Source organism: Cryptotermes secundus, unplaced genomic scaffold, assembly GCF_002891405.2.
Source record: "Cryptotermes secundus unplaced genomic scaffold, Csec_1.0 scaffold382, whole genome shotgun sequence".
NCBI lineage: Eukaryota > Metazoa > Arthropoda > Insecta > Blattodea > Kalotermitidae > Cryptotermes > Cryptotermes secundus.
This window is the reverse complement of record NW_019744111.1, coordinates 551,208-562,779: the sequence shown is the minus strand read 5'-3', so window position 1 is coordinate 562,779 and position 11,572 is coordinate 551,208. Positions and strand designations below refer to the sequence as shown.

General features: G+C 43.4%; 1 protein-coding gene across 1 annotated transcript in view; it reads right to left on the bottom strand.

The window, feature by feature from the left end:
• The window catches only part of LOC111874445 (potassium/sodium hyperpolarization-activated cyclic nucleotide-gated channel 3), a 244,467-nt gene that overhangs the window by 29,888 nt on the left and 203,007 nt on the right, over positions 1-11,572 (bottom strand). The window contains exon 6 of the mRNA XM_023869958.2: positions 3,427-3,567. Coding sequence (XP_023725726.2) covers positions 3,427-3,567 — 141 coding nt within the window. The remainder of the gene's footprint in view (positions 1-3,426; positions 3,568-11,572) is intronic.

Genomic DNA, 11,572 nt, shown 5'->3' with positions numbered 1-11,572 from the left:
TCAGTAGAGGACTGTGGCCTCCCAGATCCCCAGATCTCAGTATTTCTGATTATTATCTTTGGGGCAACCTGAAGCAAAAAGTCTACAAAAATAATCCCCGCAGCATTGATAGTCTTCAAAATGAAATTACACGCGTAATTCATTCAATTACCGTCGACGAACTGCAGAGAGTGTCGCGTAATTTATTTGTGAGATGCGCGGCATGTTTGCAAGCAGAAGGAGGTCACTTTCAGCACCTGTTATAAACCACGGTAAGTTATCTTTTTACTGTATTCTTATAAATGTGTGCATGTAGAGCAACTGATGGACGGAGACTCAGCGACACCACTACACTCACGCTATCGGGGAACGGCACTGCAGTCGCGGGGAGGAGTTGCATCCGTTCTGCGGTGGTATGACTCACGGCAAATTGCAGCCGCGGCGCGCACTTGATTGTACGCACTGTAGAATCACACCTGAAGGGAACGCACGCGAAAATAATAATTTATTCCGAAAGAAGCATAAACCAGTTGTGTACGTGTATATACAGGGTAAAAATGTAAAGCTGTCATTGTGCTTAACTAATTAAGCACTATGTCATGGAGACATGCGGGGTAGTGGATGTATATATCCACATTTTCTTGACCTTGGCACTAGTCGGAGGTGAGTGGCGAGCTTCACACCACGACCGCTTTATCCATGGTGAAAGAACTGCCGGCATACATTGGACAGGAAGCTGGGTAGGCCCCAGAACCGGTCTGGACTACGTGGAGCAGAGAAAATTCTTGACCCTACCGGGACTCGAACTCCGACCCCTCAGACGTCCAGTCCGTAGCCAGTCGCTATAATGACTGAGCTGTTTTCTTTTTAAAATATTCGACTACAGATCCGTTAATTAATTCTTAACATTCCAGTCTTTATTCGGAGATTATAGTTCCAAAAATGGAATAAATACTAATTGTTTTTTGAAACGCTCAGTTCTGGCACGGAAAAACGTTTAAAAACTTAGGTCATCGGCAAATACGTGGGGATCATGCAAGGAAACGTCTTCTGTGAGAACCCTCCCATTAAAATGCTTAATTCGAAGGGTTTAGAGCTGCTCTCCTGTTTCCTGCATAAAAATGGTGGTATGCGACATGTGACTGTCTTGTCTTCAACTGTCCCGTCGCTTCTTGTTCAGACTTCCCACAGACAAGACTGGAACTTCAGTTTCGGCGACAATCGCAACTGCAGTCTCGCAGCAGGCTTACGGTCCCATTAAATCATGGCCCGTTTGGTGTGAGCTCCGAATTTTCGTACTTACTACTCGAAACTCGAATTTCTGACTTACGCCATATTGTAACGATCTGGTGACTCGAATAATCTACTGTAAAACAGCGCTTAATTTACTTGTTTCTAACATTTTAATGATTTAGGCGATTAATAATACGATATTTGGCATTCCTTTATAGATTTCGCAGTAGAATAGAATTATCGTATTATATAGATTAAAACTTTTTGGCATGTCTGTTGAAAGCCAGAACTGTGACGCCAACAAAGAGCCGTTGCTAGGAAACGGTTCTGAAACACGATCGTCGCTTCGCAATCGCTCAGTAGCCGTCACGTAATGGCAGCAACAGACACGAACACAATAATAGAAGAGCTGCTGGAAATAGTGTCTTCTATACGGTCCGTGCAGAGGCTATATATAACGAGGACCAGCTGCAATGCGGGGTTGAATACTTCCACCGTCACCTTGCGAGTCGCAGGAAGCGACGAAAAGGGGAGTCTCATATCTGAGACAGTAAAATATAGTCTCGAGTCCCATGGGACTCGAACCCGAGAAAGACTGCACTGGCAAGTGTCAGCAGCATATACAAAAGACAGACCCGTCCTCTCGTCAGAGAGGGCGTCCACCACGAAAACAAGACCGTAGCTGTCAAGCAGTAATAAATGGCTAGACATCAAGACTTACTGACTGAGTGACCGTCAGTCGCAATGTGACAATGTGACTCAGTTGAGAGAGAGTCTGCAGAGAGTCAGTCAATCCAGAGTTGCAGCTGTGAGAAGTAATAAGGTGGCAGCTGAGGCACGTTGACAATTCGGGAACCCAGAGGAAGGGGGAAGTCAGCCGTTGGAAGCCGTTACCAAGCAACGCAGTGAATACCGTGACTAGGAACAGTTGTCTGTGTGTAATAGTGATTTGTAAAGTGTAGCCACGAGTTTAATAAATCAGATTACCAATCCAAACCCCGTCTATAGTCACTCAAACGCGTGAACATATTGTAAATATTGAGCTATAGGAACGTAACCCTATACGTCCCACGTTACAATGAACTCGACTTTCGATTTTTCGAAGCATGACCAGTATACAAGAACTCATTAGATTGCAAGTCCGAGGTACGATTGAAGTGATCGGGGTTTCCTTTTATCATGAAACCGACCCCATGCAGCCAGCAGTCTGAAACAATCGAACTAGATGCTCAGACTATAAAGCGACCGATTGAGTCAACTGCCAACAAACTGAAAATGATGGAAAATGACCTCAATGCAAGTTAACGTTGATGTTACTATGAGATTAAGAGACGTGAATTTGTGAAGAAACCGGTCGTTCAATGGCGCACAACTGTGGCTGTGAAGGTCGCTGAAAATTAAGTTTCAATCGCGTCGGTGGGAGAGGTCTCTTTTGGCCACTAGGAATATTTGAAGATCACTCTTTTAGTACCGAGACAATATACGGTCGGATGGGAGGATAAACGGAACTGAAAGGAGCGATCGTGGTCTTATTAAAATAATATCCAGGCATTTACCTGGTGAAACTGAGCAATACCACGAAAAACCTGTCAGAATTACCGGTGCTCCGGCTGAGATTCGAAACAACCACCTACGGAATACAAGTCCAGGGCTATCTTAACCAACATGTTCTGTGGGGAAGGTCAGGTGAAACGCGATGGGGCAGTTGCAAACAGACAAAAAAATCGCATTCCTCATGCGACCATGCTCATACAGTAGCAGCGGTTCCATTCTGGCAGTACAGACCGTCACGTTATCAAATACCAAACAGCCTCACAGCAAAACGTCCAGAATTACCGATTAATGTACAGAGTGATTCTAAATTATTGTCGGGGTTTCCGTGGCCTGTAATTTTCAAACCGGAAAAACAGAATAAAATTACTTAAAGAATATGGAAATGTAACTTAAACGTTTTATCACTTCCAGAATCAATACTACAGCATGCAAAACAACTGCCGTCAGCAGTTTTATTTTATTGTTTCCGGTTCGAAAATTATAGGCCACGGAAACCCGGACAATAATTTAGAATCACACTGTACTTCGTGCATAATATGGAAGGCGTTACCTTCTGCAAGAATTGCTTCAGACCCCCAAACTGGCCTCTCGGGGTGAGGACTTCCAGTCAAACTTTTGTATGCATTTTTCCCCCACCCATTTATACACTGCACTGCTCACCTGGAAGACAGCTGACAGCTTTCTCTTCGTCGGAACATTTCTGCGTCAGCCACAAGTAGTCAAACCACTTGATGACTTTCACCTGAAGATGGTTTGGGACACGGCGCATCCTCATGTACGTCTTGACGCCATCCAGTTTGGCTGCACAGACAAAGTACATCAGGGATCGTAAGTAAGCTCCTTGCAGAGAAGGGGAGATGCATGCTGCATTCCTACCGAAGTGAGCTTGAAGTCGCAGCTTCACAAAGGGCATATACGAGGGACAATCAGTAAATATTTCACAGATGAAAGTAAAACAACTGTAATAGAGATAATGGACGTTAATAGGTTTTCTATGTGCATCACTAGGTAGCAGCACAGTTCAGCTTCATGACAGTCTAGGTAGCAGACGCGCATGCGCATGTTCAGAAGCTGGTTTAAATGATCAAAATGGCAACCGCACTTGAGAACTATACTACCAAAGAACAGCTGGGCTGTTTTGCGTTATTTTAAAATTCGAATCTTGTACCTTCTTCTCGATATCTCGAACATAAATGTCGTGCCACGAAATATGCTATGTCATAAAATTGGCTACGTTCACTCCATATCATATATATCACTTGTGAGAGAGAGGAGACACCATTGAGCACAAGAGCAGAAATTCTTGGACGGAAATGCTGGGTAAATATTTCGTTTCCGTCTAGCATGTTGCACGAACCGACCACTTAATCTTTCTTAATTCCTACAATGGAAAATGATACGAAGTTGGAACCTAATATTACCCACCTCCTTGTTCATCTGTTATTCCATGTACTTTAAGTGTACATTCTATTCTTTCTCGGTTTGTTCTCAAGCCCCCTCAACGCGTATTCTTACAGTGTGAGACACCTCAGCTCAGAATGAAGTAGGAAGTGGGTTCAGTAGCCGAAAAAATAGTTAAATTTATATCACCGTCATAGGATGGAGAAATGTAAATATAAAAAGTATAAAGTAAAGCTACCCCCGTACCAGGCCGTGAAGGCCCATAGGGTTGTGAGACGTTGAGATTTCCACATTATCTAGACAATCGGCTCAAAGATGGCGGTAAGGTTGTCAGCCTTACGCGCCGGCCGCGCTTTACTCCCCAGGAAAATTCTTAACATCATCCATCGTTCTGTTCTTATTCAAAAAAGAAGTTCTGGAAACCGCAACGTGCGTCCGTCGTCACGTAAAAAGCCTGCTCAATTGTACATAACCAGCAGAGCTCCTCCTTAACTCCGGACACCAGGCCCAACACAATGCAGAATACCCAACATAAATAGCATCTGCGGGAATTAAGACAACACTTCAAAACGTAACACGCTCGAGGCCTAGCAAACGGTGTTTTAGATCTTACTTGCCTTATTCTTTGAATTCGGTGTTAATTCCTGACGTAAATACCGGCTCAATTAAAGGCCCTGAGTTCCAATTTGACCGCTGACATACGAAACATTACTGCCACTTCTGTAACAGACCCTTGAACACGAGCTCGCATGAAATTGCATGAAATATTGTATGTTAAACAGAAGGTTCCCAATGGCCATAAACTGCCAATTGTGACCAAACACAGTTGTTAATCACCCACATCTTTAAATGCTGCTGGAATTGGGATCACCCATTGTCATAGAACTTTGAAACCTGTACGAGATAAAGCTGTGGCAAAGATCAATTATCCTCTCGAGGTATATTTTTTGGAATAAAAATAAACTGGAGGAAATGACTGGGCCTAGCGTCAAATTCTACCTTCAATGACTCTCAAATGAGGTCATTGACCTCTAAAATAAAAGAAGTGATTCAATAATCATATTTGGGAGCGCTCAGACCTCTCGTCGCACCAGAACTTTAACTTTCTCTATTTTTTCATTTTAAAACCAACATGTTTTGGGTGTCATGAAGATTTTACTAATGTTACGAAATTTTCAAATTACGGTCACTTCAATTGCACTACACAAAATTTTCCCACAACATTCCTCACAGGGCTCCTGCCGTTTGGAAATCATTCGCTCACTGAAGAAGAGGCAAGCGTAAAGAGGCTTTTCACGGGGTGTAGTTCATTTTTCTTGCTGTCCGTTATCTGTTATTTCTGTTGTGGTGTTTACATGTGTTATATATTACATACTTCTGACAACCATACTGTCACGTGACCGACCATAGACGGGCTCTGGATTGGTAATCGGATTTATTAGACACTTTTACATGAAAATTGTGACTATACTTTACAAATCACTATCGCAACCAGACTAGTGTTCTCAGTCACGTTGCTTGGTAGCGGCTTCCAACAGATGACGTTCCTCTGCTCTCTTGTTCATGTTCTCGCAGGCTGGCGGCCATCTCACACCAACCTCCTACTCTTCTCTCTTGCGTCTCAAGACTCACCTGTAATGGCAGCTGGTCATCGTTACAGGGCCCCGGCACGAACAGCACAAAAATCATCGCTTGTAAAAGTTACTCCATTTTTGCTTTTGCATAGCCATTACCTAGCAATGGCTGTTTCTCTGGCTCCACAATTCTTTCTTTAAGAAAATATGCCACGATATGTAACAAGAAACATAACGAGAAGCAAGAGGAATGTACAACAACGATTATGGTTTTTTAGTTTCTTGGGGTAGGGCGAGGCTGAGTCCCTTTGATACGTCGGCGACTATGGGGCCTCTGGATAATGGATGATGATGAACGTGGAGCAGTCTATGGAATAAAAATTTGCAGGGGAAACCGAAGTGCTCGAAAACAACCTGCCCCAGTATCTTTTGTCCATCAAAATTCCCACATGATCTGAGATGCGCTCGAACTCAGGCCGCCCGTGTGGGAAACCGACGACTAACCGCCTGAGCTGTGGCACGGCCACCAATGGTTATACCTCATACGTTTTGGCTAGACTCGATTTTATAGAATTTGACACAATTTACATGTTATAATTTCAAATCAATTTTGTAGCCTTTCCATTTAATTGATGCCCTCTGAAGATGGTCCATATTGGCGGAAATATGTGAAGGCAATAAAATTAGTTTCTTCAGAGACGTAACAATGGACGACATCCTTATGAGGGCCACTGCTGGGATAGTTTAAATTCATGGACTGTGGTTTCATCGCATCATATTACAAGTATTCACACACTTACACAGATCCACATCGGCCCTCAAAATAGTTTCCGGGCTTGACGGACGGGGGGTCGGAGTTCGAGTCCCGAAAGGGGAGAGACTTTTCTTTTCTCTACCTTGTCCAAACCGGCTCTGTGGCCCAGCCAGCCTAATATTCAATGACTATCGGGGGCTCTTCCTTCGGGGGTAAAGCATCCGGGGCGTGAAGCTGACCGCTCACCAACTAGTGCAGAGGTCAAGAATACGTGGATCTATATAACAACTCCCTCATACGCCTTTATAGCGTTGGACTTTAATTAGTTAAGCACAGGGACAACTTTACATATTGCCCGATCTCAAATTTTATTGCAATCTGTGACTGACGGGCAGAAATTACGTCACTGTGTGAATGGCATGAACCTCTTTATCCAGAACTCTTTCACACTCCCTGGTCTTTGTGATGACGTCAGAGAGTAGTGTCAACATTTGCCACCCCTCACTCTCCTGCTGCTTGACCCGACCCGTGTTCGTCACGCTGTGATGGGGTCTGCCGACCGCCCCTTTGCTACTGTGACGTCACAATGTTAGGATAAAACATTCGCCCTGTCTCGCCACATCCTGTGATATAGAACATATCGATTGTAATAACGGTTACTTTACCTTAAGGGCCCACACACCACTTGTTAATATCACATTCAAAACGATGATTACTAATGATGACAATGAGTCGATTAAATTCAGTTCGATTCTTAACAGTCCATAAGTTAGCAAGAGTAAGAAACAACGAAAAAAAAACACTTACAAACAAAATACAAAACAAGGCAGTTGAAACAGGGTGGCATGTAGAACCGTTGCTATGCAACGACCGCGAAAGAAACAACTGGACAGTGGTCGTTTCTAGGCAACAGCTTTTAAACAGTAACAGAGGAAATGTGTTTTCCGTGCGGTCCGTGTCGATATGTTATAACCAGGACAGTTACTTAGTGAGTGTCAGTTGAGTTGACTGAGAGAATGGAGTGGAGTGAGTGAGTGAGTTAAAGAACTGCTGAGGTCCAGTCGTTGTGAGCTGTTGCTGTTAGAGGCTGGTAGCTCAGGCATGGGGACAGTTCGGGAACCCAGAGGAAGAGGAACGTCTGCTAGCAAGTGATAGTGAAGACGTGGCTGTGGACACTGGCGCGTGTGTGTGTGTGTGTGTGTGTGTAACAGTGAATTGTAAAGTGCAGACATGCGCTTTATCAAAGAGTAAAACAAATCAGATCATTAATCCAAACCCCGTCTACAGTCACTCATATACGTGACACTGCTGAACAACAGAGGCCCCAAAGTGGAGTACTGTGGGGCCTCTGACAGGGTGGGAACTGTGAGGAAGAGTTCCAAAAAGCACGAACAAGGGAAAGACTGTAGGACATGTAACTCTGGAACCTATTAACATAACGATCAGAAAGTAAAAAATTACTGAGTTCGTGTAGCAAAAGAGTATGAGGAATTTTATCAAAGGCTGAGGTCAAAATAAATTGAACCAGCCTGGCCTTGTGAATTGAGAGAAACTGTGATACAGTTTAAGTAAGTAAGTAAACTGTTTGCAGTATACTTTGATTTAATAAAACCATGATGAGATGAGTGAAGTTTAAATTTAAAATAAAAGGAGAGCGGGTCATGTATTACACTTTTAAATTTTTTTGGAAAATTGCTTAAAATTGTGATTGGTCTGTAAATAATAATTAGGGCACGAAATATGCAGTATATAAAATTTAAAGTTATGGTATGATCATCTCTGCTTCCTGTAAGATTAAACACATATTTTTATCGGTAACTGCACTATGTGGGGCACGTGGTTGTGTAGTTGGTTGAGGCACAATGTTACAAGGCGGAAGGTCGCGATGAACTTCCCGATGAAGTTACTTGATTTTTCAATTGACATATTCCTTCCATCCGCACTATGCCCTCGGGTCGACTCAACCTCTAACAGAAATGAGTACCAGGAATCTCCCTGGGAGTAAAGGGCGTCCGGCGCAAAGGCTCACAATTACACCGCCAACTGTGAGCAGATTGTCTAGAAAATGTAGGAGCCTCGGTGTCTCACAGCCCCATGGGCCTCCACGGCCTGTTACAGAGCTAGTTTTACCTTTTACATGTGCTATATAAAATAATATTTCTGCCAGTTGAGCTTTTCAGATCTCTTATGTATACAGAGCACAGGTTTGAGGGAACATAAGCCTGAGCTGGAAGGAATAACAAGATTCAGGAACTTGGTGATTCAAGTAGCTAACACAAAAATGCTGGCTTAATGAAATGGAGGTTGTGACACAGAATAAGTCAGGTAACGTTAAAAAAAAAAGTAAAGCTGTCCCTGTAAGTAGTAATGGAGGCCTATAAGGTTGTGAGACATCGAGGCTGACACATTTTTAGACAGTCTGCTCACAGATGGCAGTGAGGCTTTCAATCTTATGCTCCGGCCGAATTTTAGCCCCAGGAAGATTCCTGGTACTCGTTTCTGTTAGAGGCTGAGACGACTCCAGAGTCATATCGCGGCTAGAAAGATTCGGCCAATTGAAGAATACAATGACCTAATCGGGAATTGAATTCACGACCTTCTGGCTTGTAGCATAGTGCCTCAACCACGTATGCTACTGCGGTGAGGATACCTCGTGGGGAGACTGTTGTAGGCGCATGAAACAGGAAGCAAGGAGAACAGATGTCAGGTCTGAGTTTCATGACTGGGTGTATAGTTAATGTGTTGAAACATCGGGAATGAATTTCCACTGACATCGTGGGCAAGGCTTCAGAAATCGAAGGTCATGATTGTAATCCGTGCCCAATGTTCCTCACCCTCCCTTCTCTGGAGACACTTCATTCAGGGAAGATTCGCGGGAATATCCACGACCCCAGCAGGTCACAAGAAGTACACAAGACGGCTGGGCTGTCGTAACAAAAGAGGAGGACGTTCGGAACCAGACAAACATATTGTTGCACTTCTGCTGACAGGCAGAATTCTGAAGCCAACAGGGACAACCGTTGCTAGGAACGGCTCTGTAAACACACCCGTTACTAGGCAATGGCTCAGTATCCGTCACGTGACAGCCGCAACAGACAGGCACGCAACAAGAGAAGAGCTGTTTAAATCGGCGATTTCTGTGCGGAAAGTGCCGAGAAGCAGCTGCCAGCAACATCAGTAACCACAGGCACACCAGGCATATGGGAATAACTTGCGGCCCACCGCGTAGCAGCATCTGACAACAGGAAATTCAGAGAACAGGTCTGGCAGTACAGGCTCCCAGTTCGGTCAACAATGACACGTTAAAAATCGCCACTTTGGTGTAACAGATCATCACAGAGCTCAGTGAAGCTGTCAGAAAACGACAAAATAATGGTCATTACAAAAATGGCACTTAACTTCCTTAAACAAAATGGCTGCTAGAATTCATAGGCCGCTCAAAGTCATCGCATTTAATGCAAATGGCATTTGGAGACGGCGCTGAGTGCTCAGTAAACAGCTGTAAGACTTACATATAGATGGGGCTCTTCTCTCAGAGACACATCTCACACTCCATGAGAGGTTCTTCATTCCAAATTATTACTTTTATCTAGCTAACTGCTTCCCGGGAAGAAAAGGCATTTCGTATGACAATGCATACATTTGAGAACTGTGAAACATATTCATAAGAGACAGACCTATCCTTTCGTCAGAGAAGGTGTTACATAAGGAATATGACCGCAAGGGTTCAATTGCAAAAAAAAAAAAATCTGGTCGTGACCCTCAAGGGGCCTGGCGCCAAGACGAGGTGACTGGCCGTAAACCGTCAGTCGTAAAGTACGTAACTCTGACTTTGACTCTGACAATTAGGCAGTCAGTTGAGATTTGCAGTTGTGAGGAGTGAGAAGCTTGTAGCTGAGGCCGGGGACAGTTCGGGAACCCATAGGAATGGGAACGTCCGCTATTGGAAGCCGCTACCAAGCAACAGTGAAGACCGTGACTGAGAACATTAGTCTGCGTGTGATAGTGATTTGTAAAGTGCAGTCACGAGTTATGTGTTAAAGTGTACAATAAATCCTATTAGCAATCCAAGCCCCGTCTATAGCACGTGACAGTACTTACATTGTCTAAAACATCTTTGTGTTTGTGACATAATCATAATGGATCGTTACACCATTAGAAAGTTACTACGATGGCATCCGAAATCATTTAAAAGAGGAGTTCCGTTCCGTATGCTTGCCTGATGTTTAGACCAATAGTCTTGAACCTAGGGTACGCGAAGACATTTTATGGGGGGTGTGAAATTAAAATTCGTCCCCAAATTGAGATGTTGGCGTGCCAGAAACAAGCTCAATCATCTCATTAAGTGGTCACAACCACATTAGTAACTGATAAAATATTTAATCGCATAATTTTGCTTTGTTAAAATATATTTGTTCCTTTACTAATTTTTATATGATAGGAAATTAAGTTATTTAATAGCTTGATTCTCTGTGTAAGTTTTGAGGTTTTCACGGCGATGACTATGAAAAAAGTCGTCTTCTGGGATCTGGCGCCGTGTATTCTTGGTTTTAACCGACGTTTCGGAGCTACAGCTATCTGTATTCGCACGCAACTCAACTACCCTGAAGATGGAAGCGATATGTTTCTCCGAAACGTCGGTTAAAACCAAGAATATACGGCGCCAGATCCCAGAAGACGACTTTTTTCAGCTTGATTCTCATTTGAAACTTATTATTTAATATATTATTTCGGACGTAATTTAATTAATTAATTTTAGATGTAGATTATAGACTGTGTATAACTCGAATTATACACCAACAACTTTGGGAGTACAAAGTTCAAGAGAAATTACGTATATCTGGAGGTACGATAACACAAATGTTGAATACAATTGCTTTCGACAGCATAGCTGCACGTTAACAGTTTTCGCTTTCTGTTTCACTTTTGTTTCATCTTTGGCTTACTCTTCGACCCTAAAGATGGATTCGCTGCCACATCAGCTGACATTCACGGGACCACACGGCGTTCTATCCCATAAGACAGAAATCTCCAGGCCATGCAAACGTAGAATTATAAAGTTTAGTTCAGTTGGGAT